Consider the following 26,810-nt stretch of genomic DNA (forward strand, 5'->3'; position numbering starts at 1 on the left):
CCTGTGTGGGTCCGTCTCCTCCACAGGTCAACAGCAGAAGCACGTACAGAGCGGTGTGGTTAATGATCAAACTCCGGAAAGGGTGTGGGTTGTTCGGCGCCAGCAGACGCTGAACCTGGCTCTCCCACACCCCTATGCGATGTGTTCAGCTCCTCAGCCTTTGTGGGCCACGGAGGTTGGCTGTGCCCAGATGTCCACATGTCATCACATGCCCAGCAAGTTTGAGAGAATATCTATGTGGAGCTTGGAGCCCGCCTTTGTGGCTCTTTATCTCCAGGATGTCCTTCTCTCTTCGATTCTGTTTGCTGTCTCTTCTCCACTATCCCTGTCTGTTAGGCCGCTCTCCAGTGCTTCCTCGAATTGACATTCGTGGTCCCGGGGGACCATTCTGCTCTCAGCTACTTGTCTGGGTTAGTGATGGCTTCTGAATGAAGCACAAGTGTGAGAGGCTGATGGGCTAGAAGACACGAGGGTGCGGCATGGAGGCAAAGGGGGAAGTCGATGATGACTGTCACTGTCACCAGGGTGGGACATGGCGGCGGTGATCTGTTGCAAGTGGAGACAGGGCTCCTTCAGATGAACCCAAATGGAGATGCGGCGTAGACACTCAGCAGGGAAGGTCGCAAGTGCGGTTGTTGTTGCTGACGTCCGTGGGTCTGATAGCTTTCCCTAAGGTGTGTGTGGCTGGTGACAAAAGCCCTCCAGAGCTCCCAGTGTTCTGAAGCCAGTGGGAGAGGGAGGGGAATGGAGGCAAAGCCCTGGAGATGCAGAACTCCAATTCCAGAGAGATGGAGATAGGACACGGCTGTGGCCTGGGCAGTGACGTGCTCAGCCACGTGTGTGTGCCCACGCAGAGAGTGACTGCATGAGAGGGGCATGCTGTCACCCCTGGCGGTGCTTCTCTTCAGCATGGAGACACCCCTACAGGGTCCCTCCCACTCTCTTAAGTACCTGGTCAGCCCTCTCACCAGAAATCAGAGGTAGCCTGACTAAATCAAGAATCCCTGTGGCCAGCGGAGCCACAGTTGATGGCCTGTTCTTTAATTAGTGCGCCTTCTGAAAGGAAGCGAGATGTGAATTTTGGTGCTGGTCCCATACTCTCTGTACTCTGTCTGGTGTTAACATAGGGTTAATCAGACTCGGAGCACGGACCCAGTGCTGTGCCCCATGTGTTCACAAAGCCAGGATTGCCTGTGTAGCTGCAGGAGACAAATCATAGAAACTTCCAGGAATGAGCATGTGACTCACCAGATGCCACTCTGCTTCCCGGGTACCCTGGACTTGCTTCCCATCACGCTTGCCTTCGGGATGTTAGTTCCGGGATAGTGCACTCTTGCTTGACGTTGTTTGCATGTCAAGGGACAAACCTTGGCCGTCCTCTGCGTGGGTTGCATCCTTTCTGGCGTCCAGACCTTCTGGTATTAACCCTTGAGTCTTCCAAGACCAAAAATGCAACCAGAGGAATCAACAAACGGAGGGGCCTACCAAGCCCCGGTCCTTTCCTTCCTGATGGCTTGGGTGCATGGTGCCTGACGTGCGCCACCCAGCAACGGCATCTATGCTGTGTGGTTAGTTTTCAGAAACTGAGGTAGGATGGTTGAATCTGGTCCCTGGTTATGACAGCTTCACTTCACTGCTGCTGTGCTGAAACCTTCTGGTCCCAAGGAGACTCCATTCCAAGTCCTGGAAGTACCAAAGGCATGACTGTGAGCCACCACGCAACCCTGCTGATGGGACCCCAGTAATTTCTCAGCATGGGAGCCTGCTGGTTGTTACAGGGCCTCAGTGGCGACCTCCCCTTCCCCCTCTCCCCCACACCATGACCTCGTCTGTATGAGAAATCTTTGTAGGGATTGACTGGTTTTGATTCCCCTATGTGAACACCAGTCTGTAAGGTCACAGCTACTCTCATAGGGAAGTCCCGGTTTCTGCCAGTGGATGGCTCTCAGGTGTGACATCAGGTCTCACACACACAGCAACGTGGTGTGCGGAAGGCGTCTCTGCCTTTGTGTGTCATTGTCTTCAGTCTCGTCTTGTGCTGTCTAAATATGTGTGTGAAGAGATGGGAACAGTCTTCTGACCAGGGACCGCTTATCAGATTATAGCAATTGGGAACATTCCCATACGTGACGTCAGCCGGGCAGCCTTTCTAGCATAGCATTTGAAATGTAATGTGTCCTTCCTTCCTTCCAACTGTTTCTCTGTCTAGCCCAGGAGAGCTGAGATGAGAAGCCACGCATGCCACACCAGGCGTGCAGTTACACAGGTGCCGGACAACCGATGCTTTACCCAGAGGCCACTCTGCCTCCAAATACTGACTTTCTTCATAGGACCTTTAGAACTCTGATGATGAAGCCAGGCGTGGTGGTGCACACCTTCAATCCCAGCACTCAGGAGGCAGAGGCAGGTGGATCTCTGTGAGTTCAAGGCCAGCCTGGGCTACAGAGCGAGATCCAGGACAGGCTCCAAAGCTACACAGAGAAACCCTGTCTTAGAGAGAGAGAGAGAGAGAGAGAGAGAGAGAGAGAGAGAGAGAGAGAGAGAGAGAGAAAGGGGAAAAAAAGAAAAAAGAAATCTTACTATGTATCCCGACTAATTTCTCCTGCTGAAACTGTGGTAGAGTATGAACAAGCTCCGTCTCAGCTGAAGCACAGCCAGGCTGGAAGATCTGTGCTTTGGAGAGAACTGGCCAGGCAGATGCCCCCTGGCTTCTGTGCTGTGGAATAGCTGTGGCCACAGTAGTCTTTATTTCCTTATTAAAATGCTCAGGGTCCATCTGTGTTTCTAGCTGGGCCTGATTTGGTGGCCTCATTATCCCCTCGTGCAAAGTCGTCATTTTAGGGAATCACTGCCTCAGTCATCTGCCTTATCTCTCGTGGGGAAGGGTTGCTGGCTGGGTCAGTCGTGTTTCTAAATAAAGCTGGTTTCTAGGAAGCTGAAAGCTAATGTTGACAACCTCCGGAAATCTAGATAAAAGAATATGAGAAACTGGACAATGAGGAGGACCGGCTGCGCCGGAGCCGGCAGATGTACGACGCCTACATCATGAGGGAGCTCCTGTCCTGCACACACGTGAGTGTCCCACCCCGCTCCCCAGACAGCACCTCGTGGGGGTCACACTGCCTGTGTTTCCAGAAGGGAGTGCAGCTGTATGTATAACTGTGCTTGGTTTTCTGACTTGGTGTCTCCTGCTACACATATGCTTGCTCTATTTCCTGACACCAGTGCTGGCACCGCCAGAAGCCGGTGCCATGAGAGGTGGATCATTGAAGAAAACTCTCTGTTCTAGACTTGATGAAGGAAATGAGGATTTATTCTCATGCTTGGCCTCATTAATATTTGACAGGGTCTCTCTACATAACCCAGGCTGAACTTCAGCTCCCGATCCTTTTACCTCAGCGTCCTAAGTGCTTGCAAGTACACATTACTTCACCTAGACAAGGATGATGTTGGATGATGGTGATACTGATGGTGATGGTGATGATGATGATGGTGATGATGACAATGACAATGGTGATGATGTGATGCTGATGACAATGGTGATGATGATGATGATGGTGGTGATGATGATGATGTGATGCTGATGACAATGGTGATGATGATGATGATGGTGATGATGATGATGATGGTGATGGTATGATGTGATATGATGTGATGATTAGTGTTGCTGTATTTGTTTGGGAATCTAGAATTGAACCCAGGGCCTTATGCTTGATAGGCAAATACCACTGAGCTTTATTAGTTTTAATTTAGCTGTGCTTTAACAATTAGGTGAACCAGAATTTGATTAATATAAATCATCAATGATGTCTTGGGATTAATAAGGACTATAATTATTATGCTAATTTGATTCATGAATAGTTAAGTCAATTTTATTCATGAATAGTTAAGTAATGGTTGAAATTATTGTCTTCCTTAGAAGTCAAATAAACAATCTAATTAGGATAAACTAGATTCTTAGGAACTCACTTCACTAGAAGTGGACCAGGAATCAATGTAGAAATTGCCATGTGGATGCCTCTGCACCAATGTGGGACATTTTATAAACGACACACAGTCTTCACCTACTCCATCCAGGGCCATGGTCACTAGCCTATTTGAGTTTATTTAAAGCAGTTAAGGTGACATGAGGTTGCTTCCAGGCTCCCTGTCAGTCCTATCTCAAGTGTCCTGGAGCTTTGTGTGGCCAGAGGCAACATAAAGGCACAACATTGTACTGTGGCAGGAAGGCTGACTGGAAGGCCGCATCATGCCTTAGCATTTAGGGTATGGTTACAGTTCTGTGTGAGTGGCTTGCACAAGCTGGCCCCTCTCAGAGCTTCTATTGCTTCACTGTGCTATGCAGAGGGAATTGGAGCTGGGCAGATGCTCACCACTTCATGCCTGGTGCCTTGGATGAGCCCTAGAGGATGCATGTGCTCCATGGAAGCTGTGTGAACTTGGGTTTCCTCAGCTGAGCTATGGGGGAATGGGTCTTATTCAAATGCCTTGTTTTTGATTACCCCCCAGATACAGTGAGATTTATGTCCAAGAGTTAGAATGATGCTCTGAGATTGGTCCACATGCCACGAGTGGCATGCCACTTGACTGCCTCTACCCTGAACACCACAGAGATGTGAACGACCAGACTCAGAAAGCTGGCCTCTCCCATGACAGGCCTGTGTGTGTGTGTTTGTGGCTGCTTAGGGTGAAAGGCTTCTCCCCAAAAGCCTTGTCCAGCATAGATTTTCTGTCGAGGTGGCCATGGTAGGGAGGGCAGTCTCAGATGGGTAGCATACAGTCATGATTCTACAAATTGTAAGAAATGTAGGCATCCCATTAATCAGTGATAAACAATCTGAATAAAGCAGACTACCATTGTACGTTTTCTGGAGATAGAGTTTGTAGCCCACATGGAAGTTCCATTCTGTTTGCCCCAGCTGCTCTCTGCTGGGGCAGCAGTGAGACCTCCCGGACCCAGAGCCAGCTGCCACTGTGTCCTGGCTTTGTAATGCTTGCACTGAATTCCTACATGAATGCTCCTGCATCCGTTTCCTCCGACACAGCCGACAGCTTACCTCTGTAGAACTGTCATCGAGGAAGAAAGAGGTTATGTAGTCAGGCAGTGGTGGGATTCCTTACACTCTGTTGCCATGGGAACCTTGACCTACTGAGGGTTCTATTCTGGGCACCTAAAGGAGTCTGGGTACCCAGAAGACACTATGTGCTTGGACTGTCTGCAGAGAGCCCACAGGTTACTCTTACAGGATTGCTGTGTCAAGCCATCTGCCATAATGTGTGATCTGTAGATAAGTCACCTCCTTATTAAAAATACGCTCTCTTTCTTTCTCTCTTCCTTTTTTAAAAAAGACATTCTCCAAGCAAGCTGTGGAACACGTCCAGAGCCATCTCTCCAAGAAACAGGTGACAGCTACCCTTTTTCAGGTAAGATGGTTTCAAAAGAAACATCTCTGGCCCACCTCCCACTCAGACCTGATAACGTCTCCTAGGCTAGCAGAACTGATGCCGTGGCGGTCTGCTCAGAGCGCCTTGGGTTCTCTTGTTGCATCCTGCTGCCTTGCCGACAGGCTTCGCAGATGTTCCTGACAGGCTTCGCAGATGTTCCCAGGAAAGGGCTGATGCAGCTTTCCTGTAACTGTATGTTCTGGAAATCCATTGAGCTTAAGACAGGGCCAAGCCTTTCTCCTGTTTGGCATTTGCTGTCTATGAAGATCAAGGTGACATGGCTTCTGGTGATTATCCACCAGATTAAGTGAGATTTATGTTTCAAGGGTTAGAAGTGATGCTCCAAGAACTCTCGGGGTCCCATGTCACTTGATGGCTTCTACCCTGAACACTACAAAGATTTAACACGCGACTTGGAAAGCTGGCTGTGTGTGTTTGCTGCTGTCCTGGCCGAACAACATCTCTCCCAAGAGCCTTTTCCAGCATAGGTTTTCTGTAGACGTGGCGGTGGTTGTGAGGGCAGTCAGTGTCTCAGGTAGGTAGCATGTGTTTATGTTTCTGTGAGTGATGAGAACTGAAGGAACCTCATTAATCATTAGTTTTCAAAAGTGAAGTGAATGAATCCCTCCTTTATTGCATTACCAGGTTCTTTGCAGTGAGATACACTGGCGAAGCCCAGGCTAGCCCCCCCCCCCCCGACTCTCCACCTCCCCAGAGCCATTACAGGTACATGTGACTGTACCCACTGGTTTGGAACTCGGTGTCTTAGAACATTACAGACTTCTGCAAAACAAAGTCAATAATTCTCAGATTCAGAGCGCCTGTCTAATGGCATATTGGGCATTGCTTTCCCCTTGAAGTGAAGTGGACCTGTCTACACAGTCCAGAATGTCCCCAGAGTGAGGGTCAGAGCCCATGTCCCTGGCAACACTGACAAGCAAGGCTTGGCTACTGGTCATTAATAAGAAATATAGTTGAGCTCAGTTAATAGTGAGACACAGAGGAAGGTAATTTCTGAAGCACGGCCCATGGGGAGAAGGACAAAGAGATCCACCCTTCCCCCTAAGTCCATTGTCTGGGTCCCGACATGAGGACAAGGTTTAGGCAGAGGGCTATATGCATAGCTGAGTGGACATGGTCACACTCTGGCATCATCCTGTCTATCACCTTTGTCCAGGCTGTAGTGTCTCCTGCAAGGTTTTCTGATGAGCTCTCAGAACCACTTAACGTGCCCTTCTCCGGCTGGCACCATGTTTCCCTCCCTCCCTTGGGCATAGATTCCTGGGGAAATTCTGGTTCTCCGGCACCTTGTTTCATAGTCTGGTGGCTGACAAGGGGGTGGGGACCACATGTATCTTTTTAGATGGTCATCATCTCTGCCAGGCTAATTACAGGAGTCCATTCGTCAGCTCAGGACTACTGCAGCTTCTGAACCCATTTTGCTCCTCAGTGAAAGGGACCCTCGGAGATTTGGTGGAGTAGGTACACACGATGCTTTCCAAGGGGCCTGCCCTGCTCACCATTCCTCAGATGAAAGCTATGATTAGAGATCTTACAGTCAGTGTGGTGCTAATGTCTGCATTGCCATCTCCGTATATGTAGAGTGAGAACTTTGGCTTTCAACTGATTTGCACAGATAGCCCTTAGCCAGTCAGGTCCGACATTGCTAAATGTACCATAGACTACATGGCATGTAGACAGCCATTAGCCAGCCAGGTCTGACATTGCTGAATTCTATGGTCTATTGCTTGTCATGTCTCTTGAGGTTCCCACGAGGAAGATGAAATACAGCATTAAGTAAGATTTGTTTTCAAGAACCAAGTGACTGCTTGAAGTAAAAGGTTTTACTAAACTTTTAGCCAGTTGGGATACTGTGTCCAAGATCAGGACTAGAGGCCCCCGGAGTCCAGCTATCCTCTAGACTACCTCTTCTCATGGCAGGTGGCTTGAGGCCAGAGAGATGGGGGATGTGGCACAAGGCTTGTTCTTTCATAACTATCCTCTCATGAGAACTGACCAGAGCCCTGGGAGAACTATACTAATCCCTTCTGAGCACCTCAATGCCCTGTCCACCTCCTGCCTGGAGATGGAGAGGGGCCTGGCTGGCGAGTGACTGAAAGGCGCTAGGCCCTGTGCTCTGCTGGTGACATTCTTAAATTTCATTATTTGGTTGTCATTTATTAGATACAATGGTCCTCTCTTATAGATTGAGGTAACTGAGGACCCTAGAGGGGATGTGTGCCCACTGGGCTTTGTCTCCCTTTACCTGTGTGTCTGTGTGTGTGGGTTCTGTAAAATGCCTGAAGAAAGCTGCCTCGGGATAGAAGGGTTTGTTGGGGCTCACAGCCCTTGGGGATGCAGCTCTCATGGTGGGGAAGGTGTGGTGGTGGGGGTCCGCAGTCAGGAAGATGCTGCTCATGGGATGCTGTTCCCCACATCAAGGTGGCTCTTCCTTCACAGACATGCTGAGAGATATGTCTCCATGGTGATTCTGGATCCTGTTGGGCTGGCAATCAGTAGCTATCAGCACAGGTTTGATTTGTTAAATGAGGCCAGATGGTGGTAAAGTCGTCCTAGAGAGGTTTGGCTGCTGCCTGATTAATAGGAAGAACGGGGTGTTCGATAAAACAGAAAAGTAAACTGTGGATGAGCCCACCTGTTCCCTGTGGAGAAAGTCTATTTGATGAACATGGGGACCTCGCTCTGGAGTCCCTGCCTGAGGTCCCTGATGCCCCGACACCGTCTGCTTCTCCAGACTCCCTTCTCCCACTTTCTCTACATATTTTGGCAAACTTTTAGTGAAGACACAGAAAAGGTTAAATTTCCCATCATCCAAAAGATCTCATGGACTCTGGTGAACTCTGAAGCATGGCTGCCCGCCAGCTTTTTGTTCTCAACTCAAGTGTGTGGAGCAGAAAACAGGGCTGTTTGTTCAGAATGAGGAAGGACAGCTGAGGTAGAAAGTAGTTGGTGCCCTGTGTGAGGAACCTGCAGCCCTCGGTGCCTCCCCAGGGAACTCCCTAGAAGCCCCGACTGCACTGGTTCCACCCTGCAGACTCCTTTCTCTTCTCCTGAGTACCTTTAGCTATGAGTCTTAAAAAAAGGTATAACATTAATTAATAACACAGCTGATTAGGACAGTTGACTGTGGATCTCTCAGCTTCCAGTCTTTAAAACTCAACCCACATGGGAAAGGCTTGAAGCAGGTCACAAAGCACGCTGGGAAACTCACTCACAGGGCCCCGTGTCAAGTGAAAACAGGTGATCCCCCTTTGCAGAAATTAGAATTTCAAGATGATGACAGAGGCTCCCATAGCTAAGGGCTGGGACCCTCTACATGGCTCACAAAGCCAACTCCGATCACCAAAGAAGTGTCTCTAGCTCATGAAGAGCTGTCCCTGTCCCTGACTATGTAGAATGTAGAGGAAGCTGGTTATCATGAGTGTTTAACAGGTAAAGGAGTTTATTAGGGGGAAGACTCACCGTACCTAACAGAATCGTCGCAGGTTCTGCCGCCTGACTCAGTCCCATCTCCAAAAACCATGAGTGAGCAAAGAGAGCTGCCTACGTGCATCTCAGGTCTTAAGAGTGGCTGAGAGGCCACGCCCTGGGGACATGGACTTCAAGGTCATAGGCAGGTGGAGCAGTTACCTGCTGTATCTCTAGGGGGCGGTGCTTCAAGGTCATAGAACAGCTATCCACTACAGCTGGCTGAGATACTAACCCTGTGATGAGCCTGTTCATCACAAGGGGGACAGCGAGATCGGCCAACACAGGGGCAGCCAGCATCCCATGGGAAGCCTGGTTGCTGACCTCGGACCCGAGTCCGCTGGCACGTGGGCTTTCTTTGGTTCATTCCTGCTGACATAGTGTTTCTTCTCCATCCTTTCCAGCCATATATCGAAGAAATCTGTGAGAGCCTGCGAGGGGATATTTTCCAAAAGTTTATGGAAAGGTATGCAGCTTGCTGTGTGCACAAAAGTCCCCCGCACGCACGTGCATGTGGATGCCTGGCGTTCCCCCAGGGTGTGCTGCCCTTCTAATGTACATCGGTTTATCCTCCCACAGGCCCTTAGTGGCCGTGACCCATGGCCAGCCTTCTGGAATACTGCTTCCTTGACACTTTATGTGACATCTTTGGGGTGTGTGGCTTGCCGCGCCCCGGACCTCTGCTTTCTCCTGCATCACGGTCTAAAATTCAGTCTGGGGAGCTTCCATTTTACAAGGATCATAGGGAGGCCTCTGTTGATGCAGTATGGTGGTCGTGCTTCATCTGATTTCACATCTTGGGACCTTGAGGCGTGTCTCCCAAAGCGGCGGCACAGGCCTGGGATGGGATTAGACTATGTGCTCACAGGCATCCTTTGCACGCTTAATGAATTCGTCCCCCTGGGTTTCCTTGCTGCAGGGTGGTGTGCAGTCTGATACCCTGAAGCTGTCTGTGTTTCCCGGTCAGTTCTCTGGGCTCTGAGCCCCTGAGAGGCAGTCCCCTGTGTGTGTTTACTGTGAATCTGCTAGAACCAAGAGTTCATTTATCCTGGAGTGTGCTCAGTATCTTGGGGAACTGACATTCATTTATATGCTCATAGGCCTCTGGTCCTGGGACTAGCAGAAACCTCTAGAAAGGGGCTCAGTGAGGCCAGAGAGGAACACAGGCTCAGAGCTGATCTTCAGCCTTGACTTCTCAATCTGGCTCCTACCTCTGAATCCATCTTGTGCTTGTGTGATGGAGGTTCCCCTTGCTCCAGGCCTTGGGCCCATTCTTTTCTTTACCCCAAGAGTTGGTGATCCCTCATCATGGGATGCCAGGGAAAAATCATTGCCTCATTGTGAGTGTGGAGTTGGGTTTGGAAAGCCTGGGCGTTGAGCATCCCCAGAGATGTGCAGACAGGTGAGTGGGTGGGTGCGTTAACGGGCTAGATGGGATTTCCTGTGAGCTCTGCCATCTGTCTGGAAAAGGGAGAAACCTCAGCAGCATGGCTGTGGCTCTCTGCTGCTTCCAGGGAGCGCTGAAGCCGGGGGAGGGGAGGCTGGGGGCCCAGCTGACTCAATGAATCTCTTGAACTGAGCAGAAGAGCAGGTAATGGAGTCGCCCGAGCCCCTCCCACATCCAGGTTTCACCCTCTTTACCCTCCGGACTCCTGAGGTCCTTCAGCTCTGGCTGCTGAAGGCTCCCTGTCCCTAGAGATTTGCACCCTGCCCCAGGTGTTAATGAGGGACTGCACCCGTGTAACCCTGCGACAGATACTCAGCTACCCACCCAGGGGACATCTGTGCCTCCGAAGAGGAACTTGTCACAGCAAGTAAATGCTTCGTAGACAAAGGGTATTGGCTATATTATTCCTCTTCCTGAGCTGGCCAGCACTCTAAGGCCATCGTAAATGTGTCAGATCCTGTCAAACCCAGACTCTGAGACGGAAGAGTTGGTTCGGAGAGGCGGGGAGTCCGAAAGTCTGATGCTTCTGCATGAACCAATGCATATCTGAAACGTGATTTTAAACTTAGCCTCGGAGAGATGTTAGGAGGGCCAGCGAGAGACTCTGAAGGCCATTTTAGGTTCATGAGGAACATTGCTGTGTGTTTGCGAAGAGCACAGGGATTTGGGTGGTTGGCATCAGAAGCCTTTTACTCAGGGCCTGTGTAATGATGATCCCTGGGGGCTGTGGCAGTTGGCATCTTAATCTTTCCCTGAGGATGCTGGTACCTGTGACGTCACAAGAACCCCATCTTCCCTTCCTCTTCCCCCTCTTTATTCAAAGAGCCTTGAGTTCTGTGTCTTCAGGAGGAATCACTCAGGGGCTGGGTGAGATGCAGCCTTCAGGTCCTCAGCCCTCCATTCCCTTCTCTCTCCCCTTCCTTCCTTCCTCCCACCCTCCTTCCCTCCCTCCCTCCCTCTCTTTCTTTCTTCCTCCCTCCTCTCTCCTTTCTCTGGCTCTAGTGATTGAATCCAGGGCCCCATTCAATAGACATTCTTCCTCCATGCTACACTGCCCAAGCCCATACCCTGCTTCTCTTCTGAACGTTTTATAACACCACCACATGAAATCCTGCTCACGAATGAACAGGAACACATGATAACGCCTGGATTAAGAAGATGGAGGGCAGACATTTCTCTACTGCTTGGCAGGCAGTGGGGAAGGAATTTGGAGTGTCAGTGTGAGGGCCTCTCTGCTGCACCCCGTGGGTCTTTGAGAAGTCAGGAGCCTGTTGGTCTGTGTCTACCCGCTCACCCACGTATGACCTTTGCCCAGTACCGTTTGCTGGCCTTGGTATTGGCAGCCATAAAGTGGGGTCAGGATGCCCCGGTTCACAGGGCTGTTGAAAGGGGATCAGTGAGCCATGTGGATTGGCTCTGTGTGGTACTCCTGGAATTTTTTTGTGAGCATTGCTTGACCTTTCCATTTTGGTCGTTTGGAGCCAAGGATCTAACATAGTAGCTATTTGATAATCTATAATCTGTTTATAATCTATAATCCACCAAACCCATGAATAGAGACTCCTCCACATTGAAATGCCCCTTGTGTACAAAAGAAGCCGGTCTCGGAGGCCTCATGTGGAAAGAAAGACAGTCGTGACTCACACTGAGATCTCAAAGTGGTAACTTGGGTGCATTTAGTTTGCATCAATACACTCTCAAATGATACACGTGGCATGTGACAGCTGAGGAGAGACACCGAGTCTTTCATTTAAAGAGCAAAATGAATCCATGAATGCTGGGTGAAAAAAATTGGTTTAATATATGTTTTTGAGGTCGTATGTCATCACTCTTTCCCCTCCCCTGCTTCAACTCCTCCTATGTTTCTAAGTTCGTGGTCTCATCTATAATAGCTGTTTGCTACAGACATATGTGTGCATGTGTACATGTAGTCACACAAGTAACCTGAGTCCACTTAGCTTTGCTCACAGGGACATGTGTGCAGGGCTGAGCACTTGGGGGTGGACAAGCGATGTGGGTGCTCGTCCTTGGAGGAGACTGATTTTCCTTTAAGGGTGGGACCATGTGGGGTGTCTCCTGTCCCTGTTAGCAGGCCAACTGGTATTGTCCCTGTGCTGGTCTTGTTGAGGCAGCCACATTGCTGAGAATTCATGGGTGCAGCTTCTCTGCTGGATGGCCTGGTTCTCTGGCTCCTACCGTCTTTCTGCCCCTCATCCAAGATCTTCCCTGAGCAGAAGGTGCGGGGCTTGTGCGGGAGGCATGTCAGGTGTGGTGTTAGAGAATGCTTTCCCTGTGTGAGAGGCAACACATGAGTTCGATTCCAGCCCATCCCATGAGGGTCTTCTAGGACTCCATTAAGTGTTCCATAACTCTTTACTAATTACTTATATTCTCTTTTAGTGATAAATTCACCAGGTTCTGTCAGTGGAAGAATGTGGAATTAAATATTCATGTGAGTACCTTTTTTTTTTTTTTTAAATAAAAACTTCCTCTGCCCTAATGTCATGAGAAAGTGCTTTGTTCTGGAACTTTCTCCCCAAGGGTTTTCAGCACAGATGTCCGTGTACAACTCCGTGCACTGAAAGGCGGGCTCCTGTGCTCACGGATAAGCAGTTGGGACCTTAACTTTCTCTTCTCACGTTTGTGTGGGAATGAGTTTATACGCGTAAGAAGGGCTATTTTAAGCTGGAATTGATTGACCCCCAAAATAACAGTGTCAACGCGAGCCTTCCACTTAATATAACATCTGTGCAGCCTGGGGTCTTGCCATGTTGTGACGTTTCCTTCCCTGGTTTTACTGTAGGATGTAATAAAAGGAGCAGAATCTTTTGCTAGAATAAAGTTTCGGGGTTGTTTTATAACCTTTTCCTTATTTTGAAATGGGCAGAAGTAGGGGTTGGGCTATTTAGCTCAATGGTAGGACACTGGCGCAGTAAGGGTTCAGGCCTCAGCATGAGGGACAAATTTCCCTGTCTGTCTGTCTGTCTCTGTCTCTCTCTGTCACACACACACACACACACACACACACACACACACACACACACACACACACACGGAAAACTGAACAGTGACCCTTGTACGCAGACCGCCCTGTGTGTCGTTACTGCGTATCTCGCCATTCCCTAGACTGGTGTCAATCACTCCAGGAAAGGGCATCTGGCTGCACAGTTCTGTCTGCTCCCTCTCTCCTCCTCACGTGAATCTTCTGGAAACGCAGAGATTTGATTGGACACAAGAATCAATTGTGGTTTTGTTTTTAAAGAAAGATTTGTACCTAAAGCAGTTTTGTTGGAAGAGGGGTTCATAAAACTTGCTGTTTGCATCATGTGTCCTGGATTATTTTAAAAAAAGGGGTTGTAACACACACACACACACACACACACACACACACATACACAGAGATACGCACAGACACACATAGACACACACATACATACATACATAGACACACACATAAACACATCTACACAGATACACATACATATACAGACACAGACATACACACACAGACACACATATATATACAGATATACACACATACATACACACACATATATACACAGATTCACATACAGACACACATATATACACACATACACACACATGCAGACACACATACTTCTTTCTTTCCTGGCTCCTGAGCTTGGTTGATGGAGGGAGAATGTATGTACATGAAGTCTCTTTCTATGGCTCTCTGTTATGCTCATCTGAGGAGTCCTGCTTCCCACAGCCGGCCTCTCAGCATTTCCAGTCAAAGGACCCTGAAACAGCTGCTCTTGACACAGACTCTTGTCTTCCCCCCAGACAGTGCCTGGAACGGTCTGATTGTCCCCAAACTCCAGCCTGCCTGGTGCCTGAGATCACTTTTCATTTTGTCTAGGAATTCTATACTTGCTTGGCCTGAACGAGTTAGGGTCACGGCTCGCAGAAGCCCCAAGGTTTTCAAGAGTGGAGGGACCGTCCCCTCCCACACTGCAGCCTCACACCTGTCTCCATGTTGGGCCTGTGTGTCATGGTGGCTGGGGAAAAAGGCCAGTCCTAGTTACACCATCCTGTGAGGCTCATCTTTTAGCTTAAGCAATCTGTCCTGGAAGGGGAAGGTGACACCAGGCTGTCTGCAATTTGCCCTGACATGACGTCATGTGATTTTGTGTATTCATTTTGTCTTATGCTTCCACAGCTCACCATGAACGACTTCAGCGTGCACAGGATTATTGGCCGAGGAGGGTTTGGGGAAGTTTACGGCTGCAGGAAAGCAGACACCGGGAAAATGTGAGCCTCGGTCTTGTCTCACCAGGACCGTTAAGAGTGCTTTATGGAGGCCTTGGTCCCACAGAAAGAAATCGATGCTTGAATTTGCACAGTAAGCCTGGCCCTTCACTTCTTAGGGCGGCTGTGAAGCTAACAGGAGCTGCACATGGAGCTCCCACGCCAGGGAGCCCATCCTGGAATTGCTACCTGCACAGTCATAAGAGCGTCTGTGCAAGCAGAGGGAACACTAATCTGCTTTCCTATAGGTCTCCCTATGTAGCCGTGTAGACCAAGCTGGCCTCAAGCTCTTAGAGATGTGCCTGCCTCTGCCTCGAGGCATTCCCCAACAAGCCTGGGATAAGGGGGTGAAGCAAATGTGCCAGTCACACAAACTTGAGAATTCTTTCAGTTTTCTGCTGTTTTACTGAAAACATTTCCCGCTTTCTCCATCTGTGATGGTTCTTGCAAATTTTAAGTTGTCAGCAGCCCCCTTGGCTAATCAGCCACAGGACATGGATGAGGCTGGGAGAATCCAGTCAGGGTCTTACAGTGACGAGCTCATAGAGCTAAATCTGATCCACACATTCCCCTGCCCCGCCACCCCCCTCAGAAGCTCTGGGGCAGGAGCACACGTTGGGGCAGGAGCACACGTTACATATTTATTTATTTGTTTGTTTGTTTCTGCTCCACACTTTAACTAACATCTCTACCCACTCGAGGAGAGACATCCCTCTGGTATTGCCTGATTGCTTTCTTCCTGTAGTGCTGGCAAAGTGGAGATTCCCTGCAGGGTGCCTGGGGGTCGCCTTGCTGTCTTTCAGTGTGGTAGAAATACCCCAGCAGTTTGTGTAGCCTGGTGTGGGTTCCCAGCCTAGACTGCATCCTCACCCTTCACCGTGTTCTCAGGTACGCCATGAAATGCTTAGACAAGAAGAGAGTGAAGATGAAGCAAGGGGAGACGCTGGCCTTGAACGAAAGGATCATGCTGTCCCTCGTCAGCACTGGGGTGAGTGGCTGGCCTTGAACGAAAGGATCACGCTGTCCCTCGTCAGCACTGGGGTGAGTGGCTGGCCTTGAACGAAAGGGTCACGCTGTCCCTCGCCAGCACTGGGGTGAGTGGCTGGCCTTGAACGAAAGGATCATGCTGTCCCTCGTCAGCACTGGGGTGAGTGGCTGGCCTTGAACGAAAGGATCATGCTGTCCCTCGTCAGCACTGGGGTGAGTGGCTGGCCTTGAACGAAAGGGTCACGCTGTCCCTCGCCAGCACTGGGGTGAGTGGCTGGCCTTGAACGAAAGGGTCACGCTGTCCCTCATCAGCACTGGGGTGAGTGGCTGTGCTCCCCCAGCTTCTGAACTCTTGGTGGTTGCTGTTGCTTGTCCCAGCAGGTTGGGCTAGGGTGGGTGAGGGGCGTGACACAGAGAGGGCCACGCTGGGTGGTGGGTGGAGCGTGAGGCCAGCAGCAGCCCCTTGTTCCGCAGACCCAGCCCCTCCCTGGGAGCCGTTCCCTTCCCCTGGCTTCCTTCTTTGCAGAGTGTGGTGCCAGACAGTGGACCCCATGATGAGAAGAACATTTGAATGTAACTTTAAAAATTGCCTACACGATGGAAAGCTAACTAGAGGAAGAAAGGCCGCCCCCTGCCCGTCATGAGCCCGGCAGGGGGCGGGACTTCCACTCTGACTTATCTGTCTCGCAGTGTGGCTTGGGGAATGAGCACTTGGGCAGGCAGGAGTCCTGGGTTCAATCACTGTACCACCACCACCACCACCACCACCACCACCACCACCACCACCACCACGCAAAAACCCAAAGATCCATCCAAGACAGCTTCCCTTGTCAAAATCTATACGCGCTTGTGGACACCAGAAGGCTGTGGTCCAGCACTCTGAGCAGGGCAGGGACTTGGGACCAAGGGCTTAGGATGGAGTTGTACACTGGTGCAGTATCCCTGTCATAATTGGAGGGTGTCTGACTGTCACTGTCCAGGCCATAGGTAGGCGATTTCTAATTGTCACCTCTAGCCATATGTGGGACCCTTCTGGCAATCCTCCCTGCCTACAGGATTTGAAACCAAGCCTTATTGGCTAGTCAAAGAGCCCTCTTCAGCTGGTGAGAGGGCTGTGGAGAGGCAGAACGGATCCACCCCTTCCAGGTCTTGGCCGCATAGACCCAAGCTCACTTGCGGATCATCCCTTTGGAAGCGAAGTGGTTTTTTACAACCAGCTTTTATTGAGATGTGGCTGATGATGATTCTAAGCTCTTCTTTTCAGAGCTTCTAGAAGGAATGTTAGTGACCGTAGCAAAATAACCATGTCATTTAGGTGAACTGTAAAATGAGAACAGGGCTCTAAATAATCCCTCATTATGCACCCCTGCTCTCCAACTCTGGACATTTAGCCTCATTTTTAATGAGTTATTTCAGAGCTCCATTGGTTTTCAAGAAGTCACATGGGGAATTTTTTTTTTTTTTTTTTTTTTTGGATGTTGGAAATATACAAAGCCATTTTGCTTGTTTTTTTTTGTTGTTGTTGTTTTGTTTTGTTTTTAGTATTTCATTTTTTCAGTCAAGGGTGTGTGGGTGATCTTTGGTCTGACCTGAAGAGAATAAATTTGAAAATGATGTTCTATTGGGCCACTAACTTGAGCTGACTGAAGAGAACCCAAGTCATGTTCAGATATTGATCCTGAGGCCGTTTTTTGTTAATGAGGATGCATCAGCCTGGAGAGCTATAGTAAAGTAGCTTGGGGTGGTCAGCATCTGGTCCTGCATATCCTGGATGCATGTGGCACTCCTTCTAGTGTCTGCTTGGCCCTTGGATCAAGGACACTTGCAGGCAGCGGGTTCTGAGGCAGTACCCAGCATCCCCCCATTTCCGTTATGTTACACCTTTGGTCTGTTTCATAACTTATCAGTGATAAGCACTAGAGGGCTTGAACTCAAGCCATGAAAACGGTCACCACTTACCCTGGGGGAGCAACTGAGCTAATGTGATGTAATGTCTGGGGGTGCGGTTCTCAGGTGTGGCGGGGGAGGGGCTGGCCACAGGTGTCTGTACAGTCTCACATAAGTTTGGTCAGATGCCGAATGAGGGCATATCTGAGTTCGCCATAGTCACCTGTTGCTGTTAGGCACTTGACCCTCCCACAGAGACTGGAGGAAGCTCTGGTGGCAGGTGTGGCCAGGCCAGGTGAAGTAGCTTTGGGTTTTCCCAGGCATGAACTTGAAGACAGGCAGAGATCATCACAGGGCTGTGGTCTGAGGCCAGGAGAAACAAGGCTTGCCTAAAGGATTTGAAAGACTCAACCCTGAATGGCTTGCGCATTCAGAACTTGATGGTCATGGCTGGGGCTGGTTAAAGAAAGACTGTGTAGATCCACCTGGCTGGAACAGGGTTGAGGGGAGCCTGTAGCTGGCACTGGGTGAAGCCACCTTATTGGGAGCTATGGGGCTGCTCAGGGCATCAGGGGATGCGGGGCTTCCATCGTAGCTGGCTACCCATTTCTTTGTGGCCTTAGGCAAGCAGTTCCCTATTCAGTGGACTTGACTTTCTGGTCTTTGAATTAAGGAAGTGAGACCTGATGAGTTTTTATTTTTATTATTATTATTTTAGAACCTCTGATTCTAAGTCTAAAACTCATTCATTATGTTACTAAAGACACTCGCTCTCTCAGGGAGACACAGCCAGACCCTTTGCAGCTTTCTCAGGGCTGTCATTAGGAGGGTGACAAGTGGTGGTGTCCCAGACTCGCCCCGGTAAGGACCTCTGGTGTCCTGGGCACAGTTCCCTACCACAGCTGGGAAAGAGCCTGGCCTTACTGAGTTTTGGGTCCACCCACTTCTCTAGCCCACTGAGCTGCCCGTGAGATCACAGGGAAAGTGTCTGGGGAGCCCCCTGACGAGGAAGAGGGAACTAGGAAGCAGAAGGTGTCCCCAGAAGGTCATGGGGAGATCTGGAGAAGCATGTGGGGCCTGTGCTGGCTAGTTTTGTGTCAACTTGACACAAGCTAGAGTCACTGGAGAGGAGAGAGCTTCAATCGAGAAAACACCTCCATAAGATCTGGCTGTAGGCAAGCCTGTGGGGCATTTTCTTAGTTAGTGATCAATGAGGGAGGGTCCAGCCCACTGTGGATGGTGCCATCCCTGGGCAGGTGGTCCTGGGTTCTATAAGAAAGCAGGCTGAGCAAGCCATGAGGAGTAAGCCAGTAAGCAGCACCCCTCCATGGCATCTGCCTCAGCTCCTGCCTCCAGTATCCTGCCCTGTTCCTGTCTTGGATCCCCTCAGTAAATATATAAACAAAATAAACCTTTTCCTCCCCAACTAAGTTTTGGTCATGGTGTTCCATCACAGCAAGAGGAACCCTAAGACAGGGCCCCAGAAGGCCACTGGCTCACAGGAGGATAGCTCTGTGCTTCTTGTACTTGAGGGGACATAACCTTTGGCGTCAGTAAATTCACCATCTCAACAGAGGACCAAAAAGGAAGCTGTTGTTCATCTTGACCCAGTTTTCTCTAGAACTTTTGGAAATGAGTCCAAGTTTGTACGTCACCTCTCTCTGCCTCTGTGGTGTTGGGATTGCTAGCACAGGTCTCTATTCCTAGCTCTTTAATGAGGATTCTAGGGATCAAACTCAGGCCCTCTCTCTTGTGTGGCGAGAGCCTTACAGACTGAGCGTCTTCCCAATACCGAGGTTTTAAGGAAGTTATAACTGTGGAAACCTCAACATCTTCTTTGGATTTTAATAATTCATGGTGTCAAGAAAGTCTGTATTGTATGGATAGGCCGAGTTGTTGTTGAGACCTTTTAGTGGTGAGGTGTAGTTGGAATTTTCTTTGGGCCATCAACCAGCTCCCAAATAAGGACACAGAGACTTATTACTAGTTATGAATGCTTGGCTTTAGTTTGGGCTTGCCCCACTAGCTATTTTCACCTAATTTAACCTGTTTCTATTCATCTACGTTTTGCCTCAGGGCTTCTTACCTTTCTTTCATTCTGTGTGTCCTATTTTCCTGCTTCCTGTGTGTCTGGCTGGCTGGTCCTTGACGTATCCCTGGCGTCTCTTTTTCTTTCTCCTTCTAGCCTAAATTCCTTCCCCTACTTATTCTCCCTGGCCAGAAGTCCCAGCTATACCTTCTCCCTTGCTATTGGCTGTTTAAGTTTTTATCAGACTACGTAGGTGCCCTAGGCAGGCAAGGTAAAACAGCAACACATCTTTATATGGTTAAATGCAGTATGTCTTTACGTAGTCAAACAAATGCAACACATCTTTGCATAGTTAAACGCAGTATACCTTTACAAAGTTAAACAAATGCTATACATCTTTGCATAGTTAAATATTTCACAACATAAACAAATGCAGCACATCTTTACGTAGTTAAATATTCTGCAACATAAACAACAGTGAGGACGTGTGAAGAACCTGGACTGGTGAGTCCTTTTATGAGTCCAGCAGAGATCTGAAGAGTGATCATCAGGAGATGCAGGTTCGTCAGAAGTCCTGAAGTCACCCAAGGCTTGGGACACCAGCTCCCTATCAGGCCATTCCTCTCCTGAGCTTTCACAAGGTGGCTAGCTCTGCTGTTAGCCTGACCTGTGTGTGACCTGCTCTGCCTTTCTCTCCCTGAGAGCCTGAGGTGGCCTGTGTTGCTGCACATGGCAGTGGCTTCATGTGTAGCTGGATGGCGGGGTTGGCAAGAGCTGTGTGGCTCCGGGACCAAATCCAGCTTGAGGTTGTCTTCTAGACAGCCTGTGAGCCAAGAACGGTTCTTCCATTTCTAGATGGAAGGACAGGACACCGAGACTAGATGGAGACACTGGGGGTGGTCTGTGGAGCCTGAGCGACTGTTTAGCTCCAGGAACTCCTGTGTTAGTAGTGTGCCTTCGCCCCGACTCTTCTCTGATGCCTTTCCTGGGTTAGGCCAACCCAGGCAGAGCTGTGAGGCAGTTCCGGGAGGTGCTTCTGCACCCATGGCACACACGGGCCCCGATTGTTTTCCTGGTGTGGAGTTGCCAGGTCATGGGTTCGGCAGGTGATGTGCAACCTGGGTAATGGCTCTAAACAGCTGGCCACAGCTTGGCACCAGGACGTCTAAATGGTGGTGTTTGTGCAGAGTGTGAGCTTAGGCCACGCTTGAGCTTTGTTGAATAGATGCTCAGCTGTTCAGCACAGATAGAAAACACTGACCCTGCCTGTGGCCCTCTATGTCACATTTATTGCACACAAGAGACCATCTACATATGTGCTCATTGGAGGGTTTCCTCCCTCCTTGGCTGTACTGTTTGCGCTTGAGCTTAGGCTGTGCTCTCTGAACTACATTTACCTTATAGGCCGTAGTGTGTGTGTGTGTGTGTGTGTGTGTGTGTGTGTGTATAACTGTGTGTATGCATGTATATGTATATACCTCTGTGTGTGTGCATAACTGTGTGTATGCATGTATATGTATGTACCTGTGTGTGTGCGCATAACTGTGTGTATGCATGTATATGTATATACCTGTGTGTGTGTGTGTGCATAACTGTGTGTATGCATGTATATGTTTGTACCTGTGTGTATATGTGTGTATGAATGATATGCACTTGTGTATTTGTGTATACATGTGTGTGTGTTTGTATTTGTATGTATGAGTGTCCGTGTGTGTGCATATGTGTTTTTCCATGCATATATGTGTATATGCATATGTGCATCTTTGTGTGTGTGTGTGTGTGTGTGTGTGTGTGTGTGTGTGTGTGTACCTGTGTGGACGAGTATGGGGATGCTTGTCCACATGTGTGCCTGTGGAGGCCAGAAGTGGATGCTGGCTTCCTCTATCACTCTGTATCTTGTGTTTTGAGTCAGGCTCTCACCCTGAACCTGGAGCTCACTGACTTGGCTAGACTGACAGCTGGCGAGCTCTAGGGATCCCTATCTCTGCCTCCCCAGTACCAGCATTCCAGTGTGTGCTCAGTGTGTGCGGGGCGTCTGAACGCAGGTCCTCATGCTGTGCAGCACCAATGTTCCCACTGAGCCTTCTCCCAGCCCCATAAGACATCATCACATCTACCTGTGACTTCCTGGCCTGTTTCTGCGCAAAATGTGTCTATGCTTTTTGACTATTTGTGGCCCCGCCCATTAACCCACCTGTCAGCATTCAGTTCTGTGAGGCTTCTGTGGAGTCCATAGCGGATCCAAGCGACATGGACACCCATTTACTGTTGAGTGTTTCTGTCAGTCACTCGACAGCCCATTTTCCACCTTCAGAGGTGAATTTCATTCCGATAACACAGATGCTAACCACCCTCTCTCATTCGGTTCTTCTGAGTCCAAAGCAGAGATTCAAATATGTAGTTGATTGGCCAGGACCCAAACCATGGCCAGCAGAGACCAGCGAGGCAGTGGTGTCCGTGGAGGCTTTGGTCTTTTGAAGGGGCTGTGATCAGAGCAATGCCAGGTTGAATCAGGCAGAGAGAATGCCTCAAGTCCAGCTGCTCCGACGGTGGCCCGTGTCTCTGTGTCTTTGTCATCCACAAGATCTGCTGCTCCATGGCTTCTGAAGTGACCAGTGCATGTCACACTCAGCGCCAAGGAGAAGGCTCAGCAGGAATTTGCAGTGGGGTGTTGGGTGGTGGATGTGCATTCTGGGGCAGCTCCTCACAGGCTTGTGTTCATCCACTCTAGGACTGTCCCTTCATTGTCTGTATGACCTACGCCTTCCACACACCGGACAAACTCTGCTTCATCCTGGACCTGATGAATGGTAAGCGAGCCCTGGGTGTCTGGCTGCCATGGAGAGCCCTGCGTGGCGTTCATTCTGAGCTGCTGGCACCCAGGCATGCTGGGGCTCTGTGAATCTGCCCCATAACTGGAGTCTCTTTGTAGTTGGAGGGCATCTTTGCCCTTTGAGTTGTCTTGCGACACTGGCTGTCTCTCGGACTCCCACTCTCCCTGGGAAGCTGGGTCTAGAAATGTCTCACAAAATAAAGACTGGCCTTGAAGTTTTACCTTCTGGACTGCAGCTGGCCTCAGCCTTTAATTAGCTTATTTCCTGGTCTCAACTCTCAGGAATGAAATATCTCCCAAGAACGTAAGCCAAAGATAGAGAGACATGCCTTGAGAAGCCGGCTTTCAGGGGCCGGTGTGTGTGGGTTCTGCCTTGATCTTCCATGCCTCTCGAGTCCTCAGGACTCTGGGTTCGTCTTTGAACAGCCACCCCCAAAAATGCATAGACACAAAATGTTCAGCTGGAGAAAGTGCTTTCAGCGTGAGAATGTGATATCGGAGCACTTGGAGTATTTTTAGGAAGCACTGAAATGAAAGATGAACCATTCAGCCATTCAGATGTACTTTTTTTTTTTTTTTTGGTTCCCTTGAAGTTTTATTATGTTTTGAGTGTTTGATTTGAGCTCAGATCTACCCCCAAAATAGGAAGGACAAAAGATCAGTCATGAGTCCAAGACGCCAAAGCCAACAGCACATGCCCTGCGGATCCTGTGTGTGGATGGGCAGAGGGCTGAGGGCCCACTGGAGAGAGCTTGAAGCCCTTTCTTTAGGATCTCAGTGTGTGCCCAAGGATGGAAGAGGTGTGTGAAGTCCAGGGCAGCAAAGGCAGACCCATGCCAGACTTTATCATACCCCTCCTCCCTGCCCTGGGCCCCATGGACTGTCCTTGAAGCCACACAGCTATCTCCTTTGCCCAACATTGTATTTTGGACAGTTCTGAGCTCGCGGCCAGGGTGACTGTTTTATGAAGGCGCTTGGATACCCTTCGCCTGGGTTTTTGTCTGTTACACTTCATCACTCTTTTGACAGCATCAAATCTCCCTCCACGGGACCAATGTTTAAAGTTTCTCTGGTTTAGTTTTATTTTTTTTAACTGTGGACTATTGAGGCTATTGGAACGCTACATAGGTGGGTTCAGTTGCTGGGCAGGTTTAAATAATCAGTGGTTCAGCTGGGCCCATGCTTGGTGGTGCCACTGGTAGCAGAGCCACCAAGCCCCAAACGGTGGCTCTGTCTCATCCATGAGACATGGTCATACCTACCATTCCCCATGAAGTTGTCTCTGTAATGACCAACACCTTTGGTCGAACGAATTACAGAACTCAAAGACAGATGCCAAGTCAAAAAGGAAGGGTCAACCCCCTTTCCTCTAGCACCCTTATTTAGGGTGATTCCTGTCTACTCTCCGTGAACTTCTGTGACTTGCCCTCTGGGTCTCCGGTTGCAGGGGGCGACATGCACTACCACCTCTCCCAGCATGGGGTGTTTTCTGAGAAGGAGATGCGCTTTTATGCCAGCGAGATCATCCTGGGTCTCGAGCACATGCATAACCGCTTCGTCGTCTACAGAGACCTGAAGGTGAGGAGGGTCAGGTTGGGTCCAAGGTCTCCTGGGATCCCCCTTCTCTGCCCTAAGGCCCTGTCCCTTTCCTCCTGGTCCTGTCTCGGCCCTGGCTGAGTTGTTCACTGTGTGACCACAGCAGGACTGGTATCTGTGGCCAGTCCCTGTTGTCATGATCACCTCAGTGTCTGCTAAGGTGCTGGGTGAAGAAGCTCTCCTATGTGGTCCAGGAGTTACACAGCAAAGGAGATGCTGGTCAGCATATTTGGGGCATTCCTCTTTTGTGTATAATCATAGTTCAATTAACGCTCACCAAGGAACAGCTCTTGCCCTGCTGGTTGGTCAGGGTTTGAGAGGGATAAAGACAAACTGTGTGGCAAGATAAAGGATGATGGAGTCCTGACTCTCGTGGGACAAGGCCGGTTGGATGGAGAGGGGTGCGTTATGGGTTTCCGTTTGGCCTGTAGAACTTCCTGGAAACTCCTCGCTGGGCTGACAGGCAATGAAAATGAGCTGTGACTTCTTGCTCTGGAGCTGTGCTTGGTGCTGGGGTCTCCATGAAGGAGGGGTGGTGGATGTGTCCATGGTGACGCCATCTGTGTGTGATGCAGACAGAGAAGATAAAAGGGATGGCCGTATCTAGGGATTCTATTTCTGTGGTAAACCATCATGGCCAAAACCAACGCAGGGAAGAAAGGGTTTATTTCATTTTATAGTTTGTAGTCCATCATGCAAGGAAGTCAGGACAGGAATTCAAGGAGGGCAAGGGACCTAGAGGCAGGAGCTGATGCAGAGGCCGGGGAGGTGAGCTGTTCACTGGCTTGTTCCCATGGCTTGCTCAGCCTGCTTTCTTATAGAACCCAGGACCACCAGCCTGTGGATGGCGCCACTCACAGTGGGCTGGGCCCTCCCCTATCCATTGCTGATTAAGGCCCTACAGACTTGCCCACAGCCTGATCTTATGAAGGCATTTTTCTCGATGATTGTTCTCTCTTCCCAGAAGACTCTAGCTCGTGTCAAGTTGACAAAAACAAACAAACAAACAAACAAACAAACAGACAGACAAACTCATTAAGGACGGAGACCCTAACAGACTATAGACGTGTGTGCAATGTGTAAGTAGCGAGGAGAGGTAAATCGGTAGGCCTGACAGTTTACTGACAGGATCAGAAAACGCCTAGAGGAAGTGTTTGCCTCGCACTTCCATCTAGTATGTGCGCATACAGGAGACAAGATAATTTTTTTTTTATTGAGCTAGAAATAACCAGATGCTGGTGGGCTCATGGCATGTTAGTTGTTCATGAATTTTATGAGGAACTAGATACACCCTGACACACGCTGACTGCTCACGGAGCTGCTGCCCTTTGTCTTAATTTAAAGCCTTGAATGGCTTTCACCTGTCTCTCTCTGTTTTTGTTTTCCAAGCTGTTTAGTAGGCAATGGTGTTCTTTAATTCCTATTCGAGTTTAGTCCTAGTCACTCATGACTGACTAATCAGGTTTCACTGTGGTAAGAGCTTGCCATTATTCTTATTTTAGGCAAAACAATAGGTGTTTCTCGGCAGAGGTGACTAGTTGGGTGCATTGAGGGGGAGGTCTTTGTTTCTGTGACTGCTCTGTCCAAGTCTAATCTGGATGGAAACGTCCCAGTCACATCAGAGTCAGGGCCAGACTCCAGTTCGGCCCTTTGGTAGGGCCCTCATCAGTGATGGCCCTTCGTTAGAACTGTCACGATGCTTTGGGATGCTTCCAGCCCTCAGGTCAGCAGTTACACATCTCTACAAGATGCCTTCCTATCTATAACCTTGTGGTCCATGGATGGTGGCCCTGCTCCCCATGGCTAGGATGCCCATGCTGGCTACACTGAAGCTCTTGGAGTAATGGGAAGGACATGCTTTCAGTTCCTTGGTGGGGACCTTCCTGCTCCCTCCCCCAACGTTGGGTGTCTCTCTCTGGTGGGGAGGGGCCCCTTTGCCTCTCTCACAGCCCCTTCCCCCTGAAGTCAGCAGAGTGGTGGTACATTTATTGTCCTGCTGCCTTGATTTGAGAACAGAGTTCCCAGTGATGACAGGGGGTGCACCCTGTGAGGTCATGTCAGCCATGATGAGATGATGGCATAGGATGCATCCTGTGAGGTCATGTCAGCCATGATGAGATGATGGCATAGGATGCATCCTGTGAGGTCATGTTGGCCATGATTAAATGATGACAGAGGGTGTACCCTGTGAGGTCATGTCGGCCATGAAGAGATGATGACATAGGATCCACCCTGTGAGGTCATGTCGGCCATGAAGAGATGATGACATAGGATCCACCCTGTGAGGTCATGTCGGCCATGAAGAGATGATGACAGAGAGGCACTGTAAGAGATCATGTCAGCCATGATGAGATGATGGCATAGGATGCATCCTGTGAGGTCATGTCAGCCATGATGAGATGATGGCATAGGATGCACCCTGTGAGGTCATGTTGGCCATGATTAAATGATGACAGAGAGTGTACCCTGTGAGGTCATGTCGGCCATGAAGAGATGATGACAGAGAGGCACTGTAAAGAGATTGTGTCGGCCATGATGAAATGATGATATAGGATGCACCCTGTGGCGGTCACATGGAGCTCCAGTGATTTCTTGGGGGCTCTTGAACTTCTTTTTCTTTCAGCCTGCGAACATCCTCCTGGATGAATACGGGCATGTGAGGATATCTGATCTTGGCCTCGCCTGTGATTTCTCCAAAAAGAAACCTCATGCCAGCGTGTGAGTAGCTTGTCCGCTGCATTGCTGCATTTCTGCACCATGGCACCTGGGTTCAGGCAGCAGCACCAGGCTGCTAGTGCCCCTCCGCTCCCTCATCAGCTGGGATTTTC

General features: G+C 49.6%; 1 protein-coding gene across 2 annotated transcripts in view; it reads left to right on the plus strand.

Annotated features, from left to right (window-relative positions):
• Grk3 (G protein-coupled receptor kinase 3) overlaps nucleotides 1-26,810 on the plus strand; it is a 94,984-nt gene that overhangs the window by 41,901 nt on the left and 26,273 nt on the right. For both annotated transcript variants that reach the window (XM_036171806.1, XM_036171807.1), the window contains 9 exons: nucleotides 2,971-3,072; nucleotides 5,350-5,424; nucleotides 9,339-9,400; nucleotides 12,782-12,833; nucleotides 14,562-14,653; nucleotides 15,539-15,638; nucleotides 22,285-22,363; nucleotides 23,834-23,964; nucleotides 26,606-26,700. In XM_036171806.1, the coding sequence (XP_036027699.1) occupies nucleotides 2,971-3,072; nucleotides 5,350-5,424; nucleotides 9,339-9,400; nucleotides 12,782-12,833; nucleotides 14,562-14,653; nucleotides 15,539-15,638; nucleotides 22,285-22,363; nucleotides 23,834-23,964; nucleotides 26,606-26,700 (788 nt within the window). The remainder of the gene's footprint in view (nucleotides 1-2,970; nucleotides 3,073-5,349; nucleotides 5,425-9,338; nucleotides 9,401-12,781; nucleotides 12,834-14,561; nucleotides 14,654-15,538; nucleotides 15,639-22,284; nucleotides 22,364-23,833; nucleotides 23,965-26,605; nucleotides 26,701-26,810) is intronic.

This window comes from Onychomys torridus, chromosome 22 (genome assembly GCF_903995425.1).
Source record: "Onychomys torridus chromosome 22, mOncTor1.1, whole genome shotgun sequence".
Lineage (NCBI taxonomy): Eukaryota > Metazoa > Chordata > Mammalia > Rodentia > Cricetidae > Onychomys > Onychomys torridus.